A 24,396-nucleotide genomic window follows, 5' to 3' on the forward strand; every position below is an offset into this window, starting at 1 on the left:
AATTGAGGCAATGGAAATCTTCTTCACATTATGGCAAGAAAAGCAGTGATTTTGAACATGTCTTTCTTGAAGCCATTCAAAATTTCTACGACATCTTGAGTACTGACAATACAATCAGATATGGCAGACTTGTCTGCCATTGTGGCTGTTCGGAGTGGCAACCGAAACAATGTGCCTTGATTCGTCATGTTTACTTGAGCTGTTGGAAAACCAGCAAACACATCTTGATAGAAAGTTCGTATATAATCATTAACGGATACTCTGGCTCCCGGCTTGTATTCATTTGCAATTTCAATATACTTTATATTTGGATCTAAGATACATAATGTTTCTTCTTCTGTGTCTGGACAAACAGTGAGGAAGCATGGGACATCTGTCAAGTGATACACACAGTTAAAACCTACACCATACTGTCCAATCTTCACCAGGTCTTCTGATTTGCTACCAAGACCTAGCTCTTCAAGACCAACAAAATCTTCCTCTCTGAAATAACTGTCATTGTACACACACAAAGCTGGTCCCTGCAACTCGGACCACGCGTCTCCAAATACTCTCTCAGATGGGTGTGTTCTGAAGTCTTTTATAAACATGATTTCAGTTGCTTTTGCATCATCAGCATTTTGTAGTAGTTCTTTCATGACAGCAGAGTCCAGGGGATAACCTGACAGAATGCGCTTTATTCTTCTAGTCAGATTTTCATGCTGACCAAATGGAGTAAAATCTTTCATATAGTGCAGCAAATGCTTTTCACTTCTGGTTTCAACACCAAGCATTTTTGCTAGTGTTGGGGGTACATCTTGGTGTACATACCAAACAGTATCACTATCCTCTGTGTTTGAATCTTCTAATTGTGGGATCTCCCTCATCCATTCTTCCTTGCAATAAGTGCATTTATCAACTGTCACTAATTTGAGTTTGTCTATCTGTAGTTTGCACTGGAATCAAAATCCGTTTTCTTTCTACAGGTGGTTTTGTTTTTATTACATTAAGTATCTGTATGACAAGTGCCAGGTCCTTGCCAGCATCAGTCTCACTAACCTCACCTCCATCATGTTTTATTTTAAATTTCCTCCAGAACATCAAGCAACATGTCTGCTGTTTGATTCAAGGCACTGCCAAGTGCAACAAACAACTCCCTTAAACCTCTCAAATGTTTTGGCAAGCAGTATCGGAATGGATGAAGATCAATATCTTGTTCTGATGTTTCAATCCACAAGGCATTTGGTTTCTGAAATTCACTTTCAGACTCTATCCATACCAATCTTGCATCTTTCAGTTTTTCTTGAATATTGTGTGGTAATGGCTGATTATTGTAAAGATGTTTAAATGATGAATTCATTATTGTTATGACCTTGTCATACTCATCTTCATCCATGGCTCCAACAGTATTCAAAATATGAGCCACCACCCTTGTCCAAAATTGGACTTTTATTCCAACCAAACATGTTTGCAATGTTGTGAGAAAACCTCATCAGCCACTACTAGACAGGTTGAACCCACCAGTGGTAACTGTTGAATACAAGTCATCTCATCAGGTTTTTCCTAATGTACAGTTAGCACATTCAGCATACAGAGACAACCTTCTTTGGTAGTGTGTGGGTCTTGATAACAAAACAGGAACCCACTGAACAGACAAAGCTGGTTTTCAAATCTACCAATGACAATGCATCAACATGTTTTGCAAAGAAACTTTAGGACAGCATGTGCCTTTTTCACAGCTTCATCTTTTAATCCAGATATTAACAACTGTTCTACAGTTTTAGCACTCTGACAAATATCTTCTGATGTCACATCTACAGTTTGTTTCAACCCAAGGTTACACATTTCTTCAAGTATACGATGCTCTTTAAACTTGTCATTTGGAAACTTGTCTTCATGTACAAACAATTTTCTGTAATGCTGTCAGTCGTGGATCAAACACTTCTGCTGCTGCTCTTAGAGTTTGTCCTTTTCAAGGGAGAAAGAAACTTTACAGTCTTTGCCTTTTCCTTTATCTTCCTGATTTTTCAAAAAAAATTACTATTTTGCATCAGAAACATCATGAATGATTCTATGTCTGTACTACTGTACTGTGTTTTGGTTACCCTTTCCTATGATATTTAAAATGTCCAGAACTATATCATCACTGTACGTTCAACTGCACCAAGTGATTTAGCAAAATACCTGACCATTGGCTGAGAACAATCAAGGTAATCCTTTGGGTATGCAACTGGAAGATGTGCATCAGGTGCTATGTGGCATATATCTTTAATACATGTATCCAATACATTTGGTGTCTTACAACTTGTCCTGCTGAACAGTTTCAAACAGCTTAAGATGTTTTTTGCTGGATTAGGTATTGTACCACAATGCTGAAGATACTGTATCAGAGACTGTTTCTGTGCTATGGATGCAGACCTGTTGAAATGGTCAATGGCCTCTTTACCTTTACCAGCATTAAACACTTGGCTCAGAGCTCTCACAACACCAGAATTAGAAGGCTCGTGTATCAAACCTAATTCCACAGCTGGGGAAATGAAGCTAGGTACTTCTGAGAGCACAATCATTCCCAGTGTTGTTAAAGCTTCAGCAAGTTCTGTGGACAATGGGTCCATCTGATGTAACTTTTGTCCAATGAATACTTGTGTCAACTGATGTAGGATAGCACAATCATTAGAGAAATCAAACTGAGGTATTACTGGTAATGATTTAAACACTGACTGCACATTGCCATAATGTTCATGTGCAAATACCCAAACCTTTTCCAACCAATCTTTACCAAAAGACTCTGATGAACAACGCAATAATTTCTCTTCATCTGGTAAGTTCACATCCAAGCAGTCCTTTACCAAATCATGGAATACATTTTTTGTCAATACTCTCAGCATGTGTTCACCTAAAATGAGAAGCACATACATTTGAATATGGATATTATCATATGATAAATTGTTTTTTTTATCAAGATATATCACAATATGTTTTCTGTATCATAATTACCAGACCGAATTACTGTTTATGAATTAAGTAGAGGCTGATGTATTACGATGGAATGGCTCTTTATTGTCTAGTCACTTGTGTATTGCTATCCTTACAGTGTCAAAAATAGACTTGACCTCAAAGTTTCTTAGTGGGGTCAAAACGTAACACCTATATCTCACCTTTTTAGTGTATAAAGGCAGGACAAAAAGCCTGTGATATAATGCTCCTGGGGACCATACGGCTATAGCATTTTTCCACATAAAACCCCCATCAAAAATGTTGTTTGACGGTGTGCTCAATTAATCTATAGACAGCCTGAAGGAAGACTGATGTGATAATCACAGCAATATTTGGAAGGATTATTGGTAGTACGAAACCAAATAACGTCCGGCTGGGTCAAAGTTCGAGTGCACCCAACTTTTGATAGAAAAGTTAACACCACAATTCCTGTGATTTGTCATTTTATTTAATTAAACTATTGGTTGATTAATTAGCAATCACTCGACCATCAACGGAGAGCAGAAAGAGGGAAGGCTCGGGCAGGAATAAAGCCGTGAGGACAGGTAATGTATTTATAAAAGAGAAAACACTCCAAGTTTTTTCCACTTCTTTTCATATTACCTGTCCACACAAGTGTAGCATTCAACAGATGGCGGTGGGTAATGAAATCCGCAGATGCACATGTTATCTCACCAAGACCGGATGGAGTCATACAAGTGAAAGAATTAGGCCAACCATGGTAAGTCCTCCTAGGGATGCCCATCACAAACTCATGCAGGTGATGTTTGTAACAACAACCAGAAAAGGGGGCATCCGTCAACAGTGGCAGGTACAGCTCCTAGAAACACATGGAACAGGAGGCGGAAAGCCACATCTCAACCTGGTTTTGACAGGGTGGGAAGACGTAGCCACCAGGGATGCAGGTGTTAGGTAACCTCCCAACATATTGCAGTAAAAACAAGCAACAACAAAGTATGGGTGCATCCATCAGAACACTAAACTAAACAAGCCCCTGCATGTTTTCTGTCCAGTACACCAAAGAAATGTTAGTCCAGTTAGGAAACATATGGCCAAGTGCAGTACAAGGCAAATGTTATCCAGACAAAAGTTCCAGCAGCAGTGCATGTTAAGTCTCAGCAAGTCCTCACCTGTTGATTCGATAGACATCTAGGTGTGCAGTCTATAAGTCAACAGCAGCTCACCGATGACGATGATGGCTAGTATTCACCAAAGTCTGCACAGCCACCACAGGTCCCAAATGATGGAAGCCCTCAACATCCTCGGTAGAGACATCCTGCAAGTAGTAGTTAGCGAAGATGGAGTCCGTCGCCCAGAAACAACCAGTAAGTATGTGCTGAATGAGTGTGTTACAGTGCAGGGACATGGTGGCGGCCAGTGCATGCAATTCATGTGGATTGGAAGCTGAAGGTGCAGCCAACCTTCCTTCTGGTATGCAGATAGGATCGTAGACCGGATCCAAGTAGATACCGTATTCTTGGTAATGTCTTTTAGATGACTTTGGTGACAGAAAAAGAACAATCTCAAACAGTGTTGACGGAATGAGCGAGTCCTCTCTATGTAGTGATGCAAAGCTCTCACCGGACATAAGGATAAGTCTTCCACATCGTCCAGACCCACAATGGATGACAAGGCTTGTACCATGTAGGAACGAGGATCAGGCAGCTGATTCTTGGCTACGTAGTTCATAAGGAGCCCCAAGGTAACAGAACTGCGTTCATGGTGAAACCGGACCAGGTCCACATCTAAGGCATGAATCTCAGAAACCCATGCAGCTGTAGCGAAACCCAGCAAGAAGACAGTCTTCCATGTTAATGCTTCCAGGAATGACTCTTCTATAGGTTCATATGGTGCCAACGTCAAGGACCGCAAGACCAGATTCAAGTCCCACTTCGGTGGACGAAAGTGATGGACTTGATCTTCCAGCTTAAACCCTTAATCATCTTGTGTATCTCAGGGATGGCAGACAGCTTTGTAGTAGTGGCTGGATCATGAACCATAGAAATCACAGACACGTACCCTGCAATGGTCGACCCCTTGAGTTTCAGAGATGTACGAAGATACATCAGGAAGTCTGCAAGATGAGGCACCAGAATAGACTGAGGTCGTAGTTTCTGCCGGATGCACCATCGGTGGAAACACAGCCATCGGACATTATATGCAGCAGTAGCAGACGAGCGATGAGCCCTCAAAATAGCCGCAGAAGTCTTGGAAGAAAACGCCTTCTTCTTCAAGCCTTTGATGATAATGTCCACGCATGTAGCCGGAACAAGCAGGGCTGCGGATGGTGTAACCTTGATATGGGATGTCACAGCAGATGATCCCAATCTGGTAGAGGTAGAGAATGTGGGTCGGCGAGTCTGATGAGGTCTGGAAACCACATTCTCATTGGCCACATTGGAGAGATCAAGAGAAGACGGCAATGGAACCGCTGAAATCTCTGCAACACTTTGGGCAGCAGGATTGGAGGCGGAAATGTGTACGCGTCCATCTGATTCCAGCTGATGGCCAAGGCTATGGTGTCTGGATCTGGGACTGGTGACACATAGACTCGAAGCTGATGGTTGAACCGTGTGGCAACCAAATTGATGTTTGGTGTTCAGAGCCGGTTGCAAATCCATTGAAAAGCCTCCGAATGCAACATCCATTGAAAAGCCTCCGGATGCAACATCCATTCAGTTGACTGCGGAGCTGACGCCCGGAATGTGTCAAGCATGGATCTGCAGTGGAATGCTGTTCACCAAGTCGTACAGGTGAAACATCAACTGCAGAAGACTGCTGGAGCATGTACCGCCTTGTCGACTGATGTAAGCCGCCATGGTAACACCGTCAGTGGCTACCATGAGGGACACCCCAATCAACCTTGGACGCCAGTGGAGGATTGCGTTGTAAACAGCTAACATCTCCAGAAGATTGATGTGTAGATTGGCTTCTTCTGGAGAGCACGGCCTGGACAGCGTCTGGTCGCTGAGATGAACTCCCCAACCTTCTAAAGATGCATCTGTGAAGAGATGGTGAGTCGCTTGGAAGGGCCGCAAAGAGACTCTGTCTAAGACATTCGATTGGCGTTGCCACCAATGGAGACTGGGCTGCAGGTCAACTAGCAGATGAATCTGCAAGTGTGGATTGTTGAACCATATGTAAGAATTCAGGAACATCTGAATGCGGCGCAACTGGAGTCGACCTCGGAGCGTCAAGTCTTGGGCTGACTTTAAGAGATCCAGAAGACTCTGCCATTCTTGGAAAGACATCTGAGACATCAAGGCTCTGGTGATCATTAACTGTATCTTGGTCCAGCGATCGACGGGAACTTGAACAAGGCCGAGATCTGGTCACAGACGGGCTCCGATGAACTGTAAGTCCTGCATTGGATGCAACCGAGACTTCTCTAAGTAGATGATCCAATCCGAGAGACTGCAGGAACTGGAGGATGAAGTAGACATGGATCGATAGCTGAGTCTTGGAACGAGACTTCATCAGGCAATCGTCCAGGTATGGGTAAAAGTAGATACCTCTATGGTGAAGGAACTGCGACACCGGAGCTGTAATTCTCATAAAGAGCCATGGAGCCACGGAGATCCCAAATGGCAGGACTGTCCATTCGTAGTGACTGCCTTGAAGGACAAATCTCAGATAATGGTGGCATGCGGGATGAATTGGCACGTGAAGGATAAGCATCCTTCAGATTGAAGGAAATCAGCCAATCTTCTGGATGAACCACAGTAAGCACATCACGAACCATGAGCATCTTGAAGATGGGTGGAGGATCCAAGTAATGGTCATTGAATGAATCATCCGCAGGTCCTGCGAATCTTTCTTTGGAACGAGAAAGATATCACAGTAGAAGCCTGGTGTTAAGTCTACCAATGGAATTCTGCAGACGGCACCCTTCTTCAGAAGTTTGTTGACCGAGTCCTGAAGAACCTGAACGTGTGCAGCCGAGTGGAACTTCTCTCGAGGTGTAAGTGTCAAGGGAGGGTCTGCAGACAATTGCAGGCGATATCCGTTCCTCAAAATCAACGTGATGAACTGGTTGCCGCAAAGAGTCTCAAAGGTTTGCCAATAAAGACGAAGTCGACCTCCGACCGTGGTCTGTTCGACTGGTGTAGGGCACACCGGATGTGTCAAATCTAAATCGTTGATCTGAATCGAAGTGAGGGGCAGGCGTAGGTCAAGCGAGTCGCAGCAATCCGGAATCTGAAGGCTGGCGTCAACATCAAAACGAAGAGCCCCGTCTTCTTGCTGGAGGCGACGCTGGCTTTCTATCTGGGATTCGCCATGTCGTGCTGCAAAAGGATCCCCGCCAACACTTGAAAAAAGGCTGAGCGGAAAACGTATTCATCCTCTTGTTAGACTCAAGAGTCGTCATCAGCTGCAGGGCCTTGATCGTTGCAGTGGACTGCTGATCCTTGTCGTTTGCAGCGACCACCTCTGATGTTTTTCTCACAAACAAAGTGGACGCCGACCACGGCTGTGCTAAAAGCTCTTTCTTCCTCTGAGAGTCCAAGGATAATTTCCGTAGAAAAGCCTGTCGATGATGATGTGTGAGCATGGTGGACATGGACGTAATGGATGATGTCAAAAAGGCCAACATCTGTGCCGACTGTTGAAAAAGAGCATAACAGCGAGCATCCTTCACCTGAGTAGCCATGGCCGCTAAGAAGACATCCAAGTAGGACAGCACATGAAGACATCTTCGTTGAGCTGTGTCCATGGTCTGCGCCTGACTATCTGTGAATTCCACTGGTGAAGGCTTCCCCAACAAGTGAGTGTCATCATCTAGAACCGGTGCAGCATCCTTAAAAGGCATGTTGAATACCGGATACAATGTTGACGATCAATGAGGAAAGTTGACGAATGACACAGTGTTGTGGAAAGCACGGTCAAGATCATCAGCAACCTCGGAGACCAACATACTGGCCGCTAAGGAACGCAGGACAATGTTTTCAGGCGGAATGTTGGTGGAGATCATAGGTATCGGTCCTTTCTTAACAGGTGTAGGCGGACATGGAAGCGACAGCAACAGCTCGTAAACTGCAGCAAGGCAGTCCCTCATTGTCATATCATCAGCCGCATCAGTATCATCAACCGTCGTGGGCACCGAGACGTCATCTGGGAAGTCCCTCATGATACGAGCACAGGCAAGCCGATTGGTAGTACTGGCCGGGACCGTGGACAGTCCTGTCGTGTACTCATAGAAGCCGTATCAAAACCGGAATGGTGTGGATGAACCGCTGGACCCACCAAATGACTGCGGCTATGGACCTGGCTATGGTGCGACCCGGAATCCCGGAACACTCATGGGATGAACGGTGAGAAACAGTCTTCTCGGTCTGCTTGGAAACTTTGGTCCATTTAGAAGACTCGGTCCATTCGGAATGCTTCTTGCTGGAAACAGTCTTCAACGTGTGCTCACTGGACCCCGTAATGGTTGACGGCCGCTTGGAGGAAGCCGCAGGACAAGCCATCGGTACCATAGAAACAGACTGAACCGGACCGGAAATCGCAACCGCTGACATTGGATCCGCCCCTGAGCAGGAACCCGCCACTGACGAGGCGGCCACCATGGAAGCCATCCTCTCCTTCAGCATAGCTGGCAGCAAGGTTTTCAGGACATTTACAACCAATTCGGTGATTGAAGGCGCACTAGAACCCGTAGCGGCAACCGACTCAGTCTTCCTGGCGTGTGTGTCACCCGACATAAACTTCTTGGATCGAGTACAGGCTCGAACAACACGAGATACACTAACATCAGATATTTAGAATAGTTTTTCAATTTGTGAAACAGAAAGAAAAAACAACGATGAACTGCAACAAGCCGGTAAACAAAAGACCACACATTGTTACCCGTCAAAACACAACAAATTTGGAATAAATAACACTTAAAACAAGCGTTAGAAGCCAAAAGAATATAGCGACAAGCATTATAAAACAATGGAGGAAACAAATCCACCATAATAAGACAAGTAGTTCGGAAAAAAAACGAAGTCCGACTCCAAACAACAGAGCCAAAAAAAAACATGTCCGAACCAGACAAGAGAAAGGAAAAGAAGGAAGTTGAAGTCACATGACCGGGACTACAGGGAGCATACAGTGAAGAATTTTAGGCCATCCCATTGGCTGTTGGGATGTTCGGACCAGACCACTTGCAAGGGGGGGGGGGGGGGGGGCGGAGGTACACTTGTGAGGACAGGTAATGTGAAAAGAAATGCATTCATCTGGATTGGAAAATAATACAAGAAAATAGATGTCTGGGTAATTATGTCATTTAAATCACAAATATTAAAACCTCAACTACATTACGCTATAAATAAAATATAATCAGGAATATTGGTGGCTACCAATGGTTTTGATGGTTCATTATGAAAATCAGCATGGCCGATGGATTTGAAATTTCCACACTTGATAACTCGAAGACATCCACACCCAGCATACAGGATTTCCTCCCAACACTAATGTTCAGGACAGTAAGTCATTACTTCATACAGGGACAGTCATGTTGGTGTTTCCTTCCTCAGACAGTGTATTTTTTAATACTGATATTTCTTTGATCTGCCTGTTAAGGTCTTCATAATCTAGGGGTCAGTCAAGTGTTTTAATGGAATTTTTTTAAAGGGGGAGAGGTACTCTGACTATCTTTGTTGTCTCTACATATATACTGGAGTACACATACCCAACTGACAGTAAATATCTTCAGGAGTTTTATTTTAAAACATTTTATTGTTTAATATGACATATTGCATTTGTACAAAACTGTATGCAATATATATGCCTTATGAGGTGTACATTATATTAGGTTGTGCTGTAGAAACAACAGTTTCAGTGAGGTTGTCAGTTTATGTCAGAATACACCAGATCCTGGTTGTCATAAAGACACATAGCTGGACACTTTTTGAAAAATGTATGTTATCAGTATAGGTAGTACTGAACCAAATAACTTCTGGCTGGGTCAAAGTTCGAGGTGTATACAACCAAATCAAATCCCATAGATGACAATAGTACCATATGTGGCTAAAACTCCTACCTGCAGCTTATCAATCGACATAAACACCATGGATATAAGTACTACTACCCCTCACCCTTAAAGTGAATCAGAAAAAATTGGGGGTCAAGCTGATCATTTCAGAGACAATAGGTAGTATCTATGACTACCCTAGTTGCGCACAAAATTTTACAATTTCTTTCACAGGTAATCCATACATGTTTCAAGCACAAGGCTACTTGACAACAGTGGTACTAGATGAAATACAATTGCATACATTTTTTGCCCAGATGAAACTACTTTTTTTTTTACAACCAACACACTAACATTTATCACCAATCACAGGAGTTGTGGTGTTAAGTTCTCTATCAAAAGTTGGGTGCACCTCGAACTTTGACCCAGCCAGACGTTATTTGATTTAGTACTACCTATACTTGTAAAAAAAAAAAAAGTCCTAAAGGCCATCTTACCATTTTTAGCCATGTGTCCAAGTTTCCTCAGTACCTCTTGATCTATATTATCAGCAATGACTTTTCTCTCCAATCCAGGAAACAAATGAGCTTTTCCAGGACAAAAAACCACTTTCGCTGGGAAAGTTACAAAGCTGCCATCTGCCACTGGCAGCAGCTCTAGCCCATGTAAACAGCTTGAATCAAACTTCAGAATGAATGTGAGGAGGTTTCGACGATCCTCTCGTGAGAATGTCTTGTACGTATCGTTGGATCTCAACAGAGTACACAGAGTCTGACATTCAACGTATTCTGGAGATATTGCTGAATACTTCTTAACAGAGGCCAACAGATCAGGAGGCAACACCACAATGTTTCTGTTGTATCTTCTGTATGTTTCTGTAACAGTCTTTTGTACTTTCAAGGGAACATCATCTCTATATACGGCCAGCACAGAGACCTGTAAACAAATCCATTTTCCTTGCTGGTTGCTAGTGTACAGAACTGGAAGTTGCCACAATTGATCATAAAAAGGTTGGAGAATTAAGTTCCAGTTTTCTCTGACAACTGATGGGAGTGGCAAACTGCTGTAGACAAGTTGTACATCTTGGGGACTGTTACCATTAGACTGTGAATATGCAATCTGCCACTGGACAAGTCTTACATAGACTTCAGGAAGAACCTCTTTCACTAGACATTTATTCCACTGAACTGATTTGTCCAGGTGACTATGGGTTCTCTCTTGTTCTGTTGTAGGCCATTTCACATAAGCCCGATTCTGGCTTAGTGCAAAGAATCCATTGATGTGAACTGGAAGTCCAGTATGGTTCCTCGCATCCAATGGCAATGGAAGAAAACAAAAGATGTGACCATGAAAAGTAGCATCATGATGAAGAGGTGTTGCCATGCCAACATATGGCGAGTAAGACAAATCAGTATCATGGAGTAACTTGGAGAACACCTCAGAAACCTGTCCACCCTTATAGAAGTTTGTAACAATCCATTCTTCAGTTGAGGTGCCTGAAGATTCTGACTCTGTCTCAATCAATATTTGCTGGTCACTTTGGATAGATTTTTCTGGTAGATTGGTTCCAAAATCTTGGATCTTAGACACGAATGATTTTCTTATCCTGCGAATGTCATTCAGACATTGAGGTGCAATCATTACTGAGAAAACTGAATGTATTTCCTCCAAATGATCTTTCTTTTTCAAATGGATTGATTCGACATATTTCAAAAACAAAAGTGTCATTTTAGCCTCTGCCTGGAAGGTGCAGAATAAATCTTCTATTTTGGACTGGTCATAAATGTTGTCACTTAAGGCTGAAGTGGTTCTTCTCAAAGGAAACCAGAACATGGTTCCCCGGAATTCGCCTTCAGTAAAGACCTTACGTGAGAAACCAAAGTTACCACTGAACACATCCATGCAGGCCTGCTGTGATGTAGCATCCAAGTTAGCCAACTTGTTTATCAGGCAGACTTTGTCCACAGATTCATGTGGGTTTATAAACAAAATATATTTTCCACTGAGCACACAGGGCCAGTCTGCAATAAAATAAAATTAGATTTCAGTGGTATATTTTAATTTTAAAAACCAAACCCTCAAATACAATGTCAAATGGAGGAATATTCAACCATTCAATGAATGTTATTAGACTTGTTCATTTATTAGTGGGGCTTTAACTCTGGTTCTGTGTTTGGTTTTGTGTTTTTGTGTCGTTTTATGTTCTCATAAACGTCATTGAAAGTTACATTTGTGTGTGCTTCAAACAAAGGTAATGACTGTTGAACAAACATTCGTATTTCAGGCCTCAAACTTATGAATTTGTCTCCCATGGCAATTTAAAAACAAAATTGCTGTGGATAAAATTTAAAGTCTGCCCATGGCAATTAAAAAAAGATGACTTTTACAGTAAATAAATAAGACTGAAAGGTTATTTTGCTGTATGTAGACATATTTTAAATGTACTAATGTTATATACTGGCAACTAATGTACACCAGGTGTTTTGCCATTATTGAGGAGCTTTACCGACGGCACAAAATGCTCCCGGCCTACGCCAATTTATATCTCAACTGGCCATCGGTCGTTAAGTTCAAGCCCTGCATTTCAAATTTTGCTTTGTTCACATGTATATATTTATTCTTATTGGTGTTTTTTAAAGAGGTAATACACACTTAAATTAAAAATTAAAACATTTCACTTTTTTCAGAAACTTTACCACTTCTAAACTAAAGGAAGGCAACAGGTTTGTGACCCTAAATTTAGAACCCCAAACCACCCCCCCCCAAAAAAAAAAAAAAACACTTATTATAGTCAGAGATTCAAGGGCATATTCACACCACCACCACCCACCCCCCACCCCCACCCCCCACCGAAGTCAGTCATACCATTATATCAGTGTACACAATGAGCACTTATCCATTTGTCCTGACAAGTGAAAATTTACTCGGACTAGGAAAATGTTCCTCCATGATTGTCCAGTGGACAACTACAAATCGTTCAATGCAGCTTCATTTCGAGCAATCAAAAACATTGTCCTTATACTTGAATAAAAAAACCCAGTTATAACATATATATATTTGGACAAGTGAAAATATTGGTGTACAAGCAGACTTCTAGATGTACTTCTCCGGGGAACTAGTGAAACATTCTGCTTATTTCTATTGCTGCATCTTACCTGACAAATGAAAAACTGACTTGAATCCCAATCCAAACCGCCCCACTGTCAGTCGATCTTCTTCCTTCACACTGTTCTGAATAGAACGGATTCCTTGCCAGTCTGCTTTAGAAAACTGCTCATTATTGTATACACAAAGTCCTGGGCCCTGTCAAAACATCAAAACACAAGTTGTAAATGACTGATATTATTGGGTACAGTAAACAAAATTAGAAAATTAGTTTCTAATTTTCATTCATTATTACTCATAACTGCTACCCAACCTGAGGCCTGTCATCTGCCACTGTTAATTATCTCCCTTGCTGGATATGTAAATGACGAAGTACTAGGTAAATATGAACAACAATGAAATTAAAAACAAATTTTCTAATAGTCTTGTTCAGCTCACTGTGCTAGCACAACCAAATGTGCTACTACAGATGTGTAATAACACTGTTAGAGCATATGAATTTAACACTTATAAAAACAGGCAAGAAAGAAAAAAAAGTGGAATTAACTTTAGGTTGAATGAGCAATAGTATGGTGTAAAACAACCATGACATATGAGGTAAAATATTCCAATGTGACTAAACCTTCCGACTACTGCAGGCGAGATACCTCACCCAACTTCATGCAAGTCGACATATTGTACACTGTATACAGTGCATTCCCCAATCCATATTTTCCACCATTTTGCATACGGAAATATATTAATGGAGAGTATGGCAGCTTTAGTTTTTCATTTTTCAATGGAAAATACCTGGTAATTTTGAGATAAAAAAAGTGGTATGATTGTGAAAGCTAATTTGATAATAAATTTCGGCATTTTACCAACAACGAAAATCACAAAATACTGGGATATGAAAAAGATAGGATCAGTCCTCAAGAGTATGACACACTGGAGCACATTGATTAATTAATCATCAGCTATTGGATGTCAAACATTTTGTAATTCTGACTCGTAGTCATCACAGGAAACCTGCTACATTTTTCCTAATGCAACAAGGGATCTTTTATATGTACTTTCCCACAGACAGGATAGCAGATACCACGCTATATGACCAGTTCTGGTGCACTGGTTGGAACAAGAATAAACCCAATCAGTGGAATAGATCCACTGAGGTGGTTCGATCCTGCGATGGAAGCACCTCAGGCGAGCGATCAACCGACTGAGCTAAATCCTGCCCTAGTAAACACCTGAAGTACTAACAACTTGGTCTGAAGTACTAACAACTTGATCTGAAGTACTAACAACTTGGTCTGAAGTAAAGCATGAATTTATTTATCAGATGTAAATAAACTGAAGCCGTCAACAAAACATTACACTCACGGAGAAATTCAGAATGAGGTTGGTGGTCTACCCATTCATGGATATTCACACATCCTACAAGGGAGACAATTTTCTATAGTGGAGGACATAACTTGGGTTAATTGACCTCGATGGTGTCGTGGTTAAGCCATTGAACGTAAGGCTGGTAGGTACAGGGTTTGCAGCCCGGTACCGGCTCCCACCCAAAGCAAGTTTTAACCACTCAATGGGTAGGTGTAAGGCCACTACACCCTCTTCTCTTTCACTAACAATTAACAACTAACCCACTGTCCTGGATAGGTAGGTCAGATAGCTGAGGTGTGTGCCCAGGACAGTGTGCTTGAACCTTTATTTATTTATTATACTGGCACATAAGTGAAATAAGGCTACTATTTTACTATTTCCAATATATGGTGGATGTCAGTCTGTGTGTGTTGGTGCTTTGTGAAATGGAGGGATGTACATGGTTGCATCACTTTTGTACTTGTAAGTTGTAACAATAGTTTGTATACAGATTTCTGGACGTGGTCTTTTACTAAAATATGACTAAATATATATGTTGTTTTTATTGCAAATACAATTCACTTTTATATGCATGACTTTTCAACATTAAAAAATATAAATAATTAAATTAATTCATCGGATCAAACTTAATTAGATAGAAAAATGGAACATATTTGGAAGTTGTAACTCTTTACATACAGTAAGTGTCATGTAGGCGCAGACTGCAATCAAACATTAACAGCTGATTAACAAACCTTCAGAGCTTTCAGATGACCATTATTTGTCCCTGCGGAGATGTCCAGCTGAGCGTTACAGTTTCTAGCATCATAGATGATATGAACTTCTCTCGCTCTTGCATCTTCAGCATTCTGCACCAGTTCCTAAAATAAGTAATTGAAATTACCCAGCTGTCATCCTTTAAAAATTCAAAAATATGCTGGAATTTCTGATGTTTCTACAGAAGAAAAAAACAACACCCATGTTGAGAAAGTATTGTGATTGTAAGGCCGGCTCTGTTCTTGAAATAGTTTTACATTATTTAATTGATTTAATTCCTAAGACCCTAAAAAAAGAAGAAGTCCAAACCAAATTGTTAACAACTACAATAAATTACTCTCCTACCTTTAATTACTGTTACATTTCCCCCAAATTTTGTCCAGACACAAGTTGTGAAAAAACCATTACAGTGACACAGATTCCATATATGAGACTCTAACGATGTCGCCAGTATCGACTTCGCTGAGATAGCATAGGGCAAAATACATGCAGTTTTCTGACATCTGCCATTTTGGGTTTTTTATGGAATACTCTTCAAGAGGGGTGAAAGCCTCCAAAGTATGTGACATAATTAATATAAAATCAATGATCTCTAGTGGTATCATTAAAAAACAAAAATACTACTACTAATAATAATAATAAAATTAATATGTCATCACTTTGCTTTTATATCATAACATGTTATGACATTGTTAGATTAAGTCATATCCTTTCACCCCTCTTGGAGAATATTCCATAAAAAGTCAAAATGGCAGCTGGCACAAAATTACATGCTTTTTACCCTATGCGATCTCAGCGAAGTCGATATAGGTGACATGGTTATCATCTAGTATGTGGAATCTGTGTTATTGTAATGGTTTTTTCAATATGTGGGTAAAATCTAATGAAAAATAAAGGTAGGAGAGCACTTTTTCGCAGTTGTTAACATTTTGGTTCAGACTTTAAACATTTTAGAAATGTTTTAAAAACAGCAAAAAACAATCTGATCCAAGGCAGAATATTTCACACAAACTGCTGTTCTGTTTGCATGTCAGTTACGCAAAATTAAATTTACACGAACTGTAAATCGGCCTCCACAACACATGAGAATAACCACACACACACACACACACACACACACTTGTCGAGAAACTCTGCATTCATCTCAATACCCCAAACATAGTAACTTCCATGAAGTTCTTATTGGTAAAAAAAAAAAAAAAAAAATTTAGTCAAGAGAAAGCAGGAGGTGTGTGTTGAAAAAGCAGGAGATTTTTTTAATTAACACAATTTAACCCAAAATTGCAAGATTTAAAAAAAATATATATTGCAATACGTTATATGAACACTACATAATATCATATATACGTGTTAACCTTAGATCTTGGCATTTAAAAAAAAATATATATATATATATACATTGTATATATATATACAGTATTTATAAAAATTTAAAGTGAAAACATAAGATTAAAATTTATAAGGTTTTTGTCAAAAATTAAAAAGTATTCAGAAGGTTAATAGAAATAAGTATAATTTATTTACCATACCACTGAACAAGTACATTTAAAAAGTTGCTTGTCTGCTATCATTTTTACTTGTCAAAATAAGTCCAGTAATTTGTCAATTATTTGCAAAACTGTTGGAAGAAAACTTTAAGATCAGGGCCTGTGCTTATAAAACTGAGTCCAGACTCAATCTCTAATGATGTCACACACAAACAATTTGTATGGCGTTGTCATGACATTAGTGTCTCAGACTCTATGAGTGTCTGGAGTCGGGACTCAAAAAGTTTTAGAAGCACCAGGCCAGACCAGGACTATCTGTTGACTATTCACTTTAGATTCATTTGTTAAAAGTTGATACTATTGATCTGCAGGAAAAGGATTTCAGGGTTGTTGTTTTTTGTACCAATAAGTTTTGGAATGCTTTGTAATATGTTATAGTTAAGCTTATAAGGCTAATGTTAAAAAACACCCTGTCATCTGTGCCTGATAGCTTTACCATAGTCTCCCGGTATTTGTTAAATGACATTTTTGTAAGCATTAAAAAAAATCGATCCCGTTTTGCCAAAATATCATAAGGGAAGTAACTCATTCTCATTCTCATTCGGAAAATGTCGACTACTTTCGGTTTCCAAGAATGTAGCAGGCCGAATTGTCCCGACTTGTGGGATATTTATATTGTTAAAAAAAGCACATGGAGTTTATAAAATGACGTGTTATTATAATGTTTGTTGTCATCGTAATGGCTACGAAGCGTGTTGCCGATAATTCAACAGGCTGTGTATTGCCATTCAGTGTTGCCATATATATAACTATCCAATTTAGTTCTAATAAAGCCTCTGAATTGTAAAATGTCTTCCCACTAGATTACATAATGAAACTATGACGAATCTGAAGTGCCAGACTCTGGCCCAGAGTTGACAGTGATGATACACACGATGCATATTAAAATCACATGTCACAGCAAGACAACGAAAAGACCAGTTAGCTATATAAACATACTTGTGTCAGTTAATTTTGTATGTTTGCGCAGTAAAATGTTGGTAACAAGGGTACACTTCAATAGATTATTTTTGTACAATTAATAAATGTTGTGTTTGACATAAAGTTACTAACGGAAATGGGTATAATTCCGGTAAATTTCACACAATGTCTGTAATGAGGTTTTACTTATGATTAATGGAAATACAATATTTATTCCATCATTATAATAATTTTAAATAAGTACCATGCCACTGTTCCTCATAATAGTAAAAACTGAATATTAATTTATAAGATTTATATAAATTTGTCTTGGGTACTTAGCTACACTAACCACAAAACATAACCTGTAACTGTGTAAAGCTACTGTCACACTTTGCCGGATAGCGTTAACGTCCGTCCGACGGAGAGCAAAATTTTCAATCCGTTCTTCTCCGTTCACATGCGTTTCCTGTCCGTTTGTCGTTCGGCGAATGCGTTCCTTGTCAGGCAAGGTCCGGCGAGGTCCATTCAATCCGGTGGAAAGTTTTGTGCATGCACAAAACTTGGAACGGACTCCACTGGGCAAAGGCGTCTGCCAGTTGTACGTTTGTTGTGCGCTGAGCATGCGTTTTGTTCAAAACTCGTGTGTTCCTCGTCCTGCACTTATCAGTTCGCATTCGTTGATGTCGGTGGATGTGACTTGTGGCCGGACTACTACCGGACATGTATCGGATGAACCGGAGGTGTACAACATGTTCAGCGGACGATTACATGATAAGGAACGCATGGGAACTGATGAACCAGAGGTGTACCACATGTTCAGCGGACGATTACCTGATAAGGAACGCATGGGAACTGATGAACCGGAGGTGTACAACATGTTCAGCGGACGATTACCTGATAAGGAACGCATGGGAACTGATGAATAACGGATGTGTAATGGGGTCCACAGGACAAAACTGACGACTTCGGGAAAAGTACAGTATAAGTACCGTACATGTAACAGGTCTTCATCGGGTCAGAAACGGACAGCGACGTACATCCTCTGGGGTATATAATGTGGCTTCCCTGTCTCACCCCCTCAAGACCTTCTGGGACCGTGAGGACCTTCAAGATGGAGTGTCGTGTGAGACTCCGCCTGCAGTATCAAGTGGCCCTGATCCACAGATTGACCTGCTAGATGCCAATCTCAACATCTTTGCCCATGTAGAGAACAGAAGGAGGAGAAGGGGGCAGAGGAGATGGTGGCCTAGGGCATGGCTGGGCCCTGAGAGGCGGCGACAGTTTGGTCTTTATGACCAACTCATGATGGAGCTGCAGAGAGATGACCAGAAGGCATTTGTCAACTTCATGAGGATGTTTGATGAGATTCTCGAACGAGTAGGTCCCAGAATCACCAAGCAACATGCATTCTACAATACTCCCCTTGATCCAGGCATGAAGTTAGCCATCACACTCAGACATTTGGCATAAGGGTTCAAGTACACCAGTATGCGGTATGGCTGGCGGGCAAGACTTCTTAAGCTTCTTTTTTTACTTTGATTTATGTGATGAAACTGATGAATGGCTGGGAGTGGGAGAGACTGACCTTGCAGGGACCCCTTCAAGCTCAGAAAGGGCTTCTTCCTGTGGATCATCATGGGCTTTTGAGACTTCTGGAGGTGCATCCTCATCTGCAACTGCCTCTAAGTCGGCGGCCCGTTCTGCCCCACTGTCAGAGGAAGGAGAGGGGGACCTGGCAGCCTTCCTGTGCTTTGGCCTTGCCCTTCCCAGCCTTCCCGGACCTCCCCTTGGTCATCTTGGAGAGAGGTGTTGAACCAACTGGAGCCTAATGATATGTGTGCCCTGTGTTCAATTCACTGGACTATTTATACCCGTTTTGTCCATCACGTGTCCTGTACAAATATGTTCGAAGAACGTTTTGTCAGTTTCTCATGCGTTCCGCTTTCGTTTTAACCAGATCTTGTCCGTTACTCGTACAGTGATGTCTGTTACAGTTGCCGATCCTGTACTTGTCCGGTGATTGTGCTGTGATTGTGCGTTTTATCCACTAAATATCGGGTGTTCTTCCGTTCAAAGGGCCTCGAGCAGCAACGGAGACAACTTTCACCACCGGATAATTTTCTTTTTAATAAGGCTGTAAGTGTAATACCGTAAATGTACTAATTAATTTTTTAATTTATTGTTCGTGTTCTTAATTTTTTGGATAAAAGAGTTATTTAAAAAAAATATAATTATGTATTAAATTATAATAATATTTAAACTTTAAAAAAATTAATAATACTAATAATATATATATATATATATACAATGTACCTAAAAATATTTTCATATCTAAATCAATAAGTAGTATTTTTATTATTGGGTTTTATTAATTTTTATATTTTAGACCAGTTAATGTTGATTAAAATTAGGCAAAATGTTCACAAAGTCGCATTTACTTGCACACATTTGTGGCCAAATGTCGATGTTTATGTCCATTATTCCCAATAACTGTTTTTCTGAGCAGAATTTGTTTTGGAAACAAACTTCGATTCTTATTCCAATATTTCATCATATTTATTGTTAGTAAAACAGTAAAATTTATTACTGTATTAAATTATCTGTCACAATCAGCTATCAATTCCTGAAAATAAATGCAACATTCTGCCATTGTTTTCAAGTGAAAATATTTGCCAGAAATCACTTTCCAGTTATTTCCAGCTATATTTCTCTCGCAAAAACAAAAACCTAAAGTGGCCATTATCAAGATTAGTCTTGATCAGTGTTCTATTATTATTTGTGATCAGTGCCGTGTACAAAATAGCAGGAAATATGAGTGAGTGAATGTACTGTATGTGGTGGTGTACAGTGTGTCGCCTTGCATGATGTTGGACATGATATCTCGCCTGCAGTAGTCAGAAGGTTAATAATGATAAGCTGACAAATTCACTGAGTTAAGACACTAAGCATTTTCTTTATTTAGTCTGAAAGGAAGGAAGGAAACGTTTTATTTAACGACACACCCAACACATTTTATTTACGGTTATATGGCATCAGACATATGGTTAAGGACCACACAGATATTGAGAGAGGACACCCGCTGTCACCACTTCATGGGCTACTCTTTTTGATAAGCAGCATGGGATCTTTTATATGCACCATCTGACAGACAGGATAACACATACCACAGCCTTTGATATACCAGTTGTGGTGCACTGGCTGGAATGAGAAATAGCCCAATGGGCCCACTGACGGGGATCGATCCCACACCGACCGCGCATCGAGCGAGCGCTGTACCACTGGGCTATGTCCCGCCCCTTTTATTTAGTCTGGAGTCACAATGTGTGGATATTTATCACCTAAATCATAGAATTAAAAAGAACCAACCTTCAATATCTGTCCATTATCTGGGTACTGGTCTAAAATTGACTTGAGCTGTGCTATAAGATTTGGCAGTCTCATGGGAGAATACCCCTCCTCATCCGAGTCCTCCTTCGAGTCACCTGGAATCAAACAATTGTAATTACAAAAGTAACTAACACAATTAAGTGCGGGACACCGTATATGCTGTCTGGTATTGGTATCATGTCAATACCGATTTACCGTACCGAGCAAAATTCAAAACACTGAAATTTCGGTATTGAATATTAAGTAAAGCACTAACAATATATCTGACGAACGCAAAATAGCTCAAAAAAGAGTGAGAGAGAGTGTGCGAGAGAGAGTGTGCGAGAGAGAGAGAGAGAGAGAGAGAGAGAGAGAGAGAGAGAGAGAGAGAGAGACACACACACAGAGAGAGAGAGAGACACACACAGAGAGAGAGAGAGAGACACACACACAGAGAGAGAAAGAGTGTGCCTTGTGTATGGAATTTTATTTTATTTAGATAAAAAGCAGAGTATACCGAAAATACTGCTCAATATTGGTATCGGTATCGTGTCCATACTGAATATCTCTGAAAAGCACTTGATTGATTTGTGATCGGTCTAGGATCGATCCTCGTCAGTGGGCCCATTAGGCTATTTCTCACTCTAGCCAATGAACCATGACTGGTATATCAAAGGCCATGGTATGTGCTATCCTGTCTGTTGGATGGTGCGTATAAAAGATCCCTTGCTATTAATAGAAAAATGTAGCAGGTTTCCTCTCTAAGACTGTCAGAATTACACACACACCAAATTTGACACTTCACACGGAATCAAGAGATCCAGTCACATTTTGGGGGTACTGAAAAGTTAAAGTTTGTTTTGTTTAACAACACTTCTTGAGCACATTGATTTATTAATCACTGGCTATTGGATGTAAAACAAACTGTAATATTTACATATAGTCTTAGAGAGCAAACCGCTACATTTTTCCATTAATAGCAAGGGATCTTTTATATGCACCATCCAACAGACAGGATAGCACATACCATGCCCTTTGATATACCAGTCATGGTTCATTGGCTAAAATGAGAAATTGCCCAGTGCGCCCACCGATGGGGATAGATCCCAGAATGACCACGCATCAGGTGAGCGGTGGTGGTACATAGTTACGCAATTATTTATATTGCTTATGATAAACTTCATTTTAATACCAACCCCATCTCCATAGCTGTTCTAAAATTTATTTTATTGATAATATTTTTTTTTTTAAACTTTCAACACACACCACCTGCTTTCTCTTGACTAAAGGTTGACAGGTCTGAATTAGAGAAACTTCACTGAAATTTGTAAATGACCTTGACCTCACCCTGGTACCACATAGAAGATGTAGGAAAGATGGAGTTGTACAGGGATTAAAGGTGCAGACTCTAGTTGCAGCCCGTAAAAATGGACACTAAGTTTGGTTAAGTTACATGTACAAAGTCATGCAAATACATGTATTTTTTAAAATCTATAAATTAAGTACAATGGCAGTGAACCGGATACAGCTAAATACTTACTCATGGTAGAAGACTGAAGCTACCAAGTTATATCTGACCTAATGGTAGTTGGTCAACATTTTCCAACTTTTCATACAAAGATCCTGTCTGAAAAAAAAAAAATACAAAATCAAGTTAGCATGCTATTTTAAATTAATAATAACATTTCAAAATAACCAGACCTTGTCTTGATAACCATTACTTCTCAGGCGAATGTGCATTTTAGAATGCATTTTGGGATATTGCAAAAACCCGGATGAAAGAAAGAAAGAAATATTTTATTTACAGTTATACTGCATCAGACATATGGTTAAGGACCACACAGATATTGAGAGAGGAAACCCGCTGTTGCCACTTCATGGACTACTCTTTTCAATTTGCAGCAAGGTCTTTTATATGCAAAATCCCACAGACAGGGTAGTACATACCACGGCCTTTGATATACCAGTCGTGGTTGAACTGGTTGGAACGAGAAATAGCCCAATGTGCCCACCAACGGGGATCGATCTCACACTGACCACGCATCGAGCAAGCGCTGTACCACTGGGCTACATCCAGACTAACCAGAACCACGTCAAGTGTACGGAAATTAATATTCTAAATAATAAAATTAATTCTAATTTAAATGATTAAAAACGGCTTTAATAGTGAAAATGTCAGTGTTTAAAAACTAGGTTTCTCTTTAATGAAAAAAGTAATAATAAAAGTTCAATGGAATGTCTAGACTAAAATAAGGAGTAAAATAAGAACAATCTATGATATCTTGTCATATACAGAAATACATAATATCCCAGGTATGCTTCTACTTGTGGATTTTGAAAAGGCATTTGATTCAGTAGAATGGTCTTTTATTGATAAAACTTAAGGGGTTTTTGGTTTTGGAGAACAGATTAGGCATTGGGTACATACTTTTTATAATAATATTACATCATGTTTAGTAAATAATGGCAATACATCTCCTTGGTTTCCTGTAAAAAGGGGTGTTAAACAGGGTGACCCCCTCTCACCGTATCTGTTCTTGGTCTGTGCTGAAATTCTCGCCTGGTTGATTAGAACCAATAAAGATATATCTGGTATAAATATTGCAAATGAAGATCATGTTATATGTCAGTAAGCTGATGATACAGAGTTTATCTTGGATGGTAGTGAAAGGTCATATATGAGTACTATTGACACTCTTAATCAGTTTTCTACCTTATCGGGTCTTAAAATAAATTATGAAAAGTCTCAGGTTATATGGATTAGGTCCAAACAGAATAGCACTACAAGATATTTAACCAATGTCAAAATTGAATGGAATCCTACATACTTTAAAATATTGGGAATAACTTTTAGTTTGAAACTTCAAGAAATGGTCAATTTGAATTTTAAGAATAGATTATATGAGATAAAACAAATCATTAATAAATGGATGAATCGAATTATAACTCCACTGGGGAAAATAGCCATTATTAAATCTTTGCTTATTTCTAAACTGAACTATTTGTTTCTGACTTTACCAAATCCCCCAGGTGATTTCCTCATCCAACTCAATAATACTCTCTTTGAATTTTTATGGAATAATAAAAGAGACAGAGTGAATCGGGCACTTATTTGCAAATCGATTAAGGAAGGGGGTCTTGGGATGGTCAATATATATAAATTTATTGACTCCTTAAAACTACAATATTTGGTAGTTGTTTTTGTAACAAAATCTCAAATAGTATGTATAATCAATTTTGGAAAAATTGCTTACAGGCCTTAGCAGCCCTTCAAAATAAAATCAATATAACTTCTTTTGAAGAATTTTTAACGGAGCCCATTTTCTATACCAACAATATAAAAATTAATAAGAAATATTTTTTCTGTTCTGACTGGCATATTAAAGGTGTAACTCAAATTTGCGACCTATGTAATCGTAATGGAAC

The 24,396-nt window shown here is 39.9% G+C and overlaps 1 protein-coding gene across 1 annotated transcript in view; it reads right to left on the minus strand.

Annotated features, from left to right (window-relative positions):
- Window positions 1–18,226, minus strand: part of LOC121383727 (sacsin-like) — a 61,328-nt gene extending 43,102 nt beyond the window's left edge. The window contains 17 exon segments of the mRNA XM_041513823.1: window positions 28–935; window positions 1,708–1,893; window positions 1,895–1,947; window positions 2,345–2,875; window positions 3,694–3,796; window positions 4,187–4,474; window positions 4,558–4,751; window positions 4,868–5,533; window positions 5,768–6,089; window positions 6,187–6,586; window positions 6,716–6,956; window positions 7,285–7,774; window positions 8,190–8,701; window positions 10,429–11,952; window positions 13,087–13,234; window positions 15,133–15,258; window positions 17,987–18,226. Of these exon segments, the coding sequence (XP_041369757.1) occupies window positions 28–935; window positions 1,708–1,893; window positions 1,895–1,947; window positions 2,345–2,875; window positions 3,694–3,796; window positions 4,187–4,474; window positions 4,558–4,751; window positions 4,868–5,533; window positions 5,768–6,089; window positions 6,187–6,586; window positions 6,716–6,956; window positions 7,285–7,774; window positions 8,190–8,701; window positions 10,429–11,952; window positions 13,087–13,234; window positions 15,133–15,258; window positions 17,987–18,226 (6,932 nt within the window).
- Window positions 18,227–24,396: the final 6,170 nt, after the last annotated feature.

The sequence above is a fragment of the Gigantopelta aegis genome, chromosome 10, assembly GCF_016097555.1.
Source record: "Gigantopelta aegis isolate Gae_Host chromosome 10, Gae_host_genome, whole genome shotgun sequence".
In the NCBI taxonomy this organism is placed as follows: Eukaryota; Metazoa; Mollusca; class Gastropoda; order Neomphalida; family Peltospiridae; genus Gigantopelta; species Gigantopelta aegis.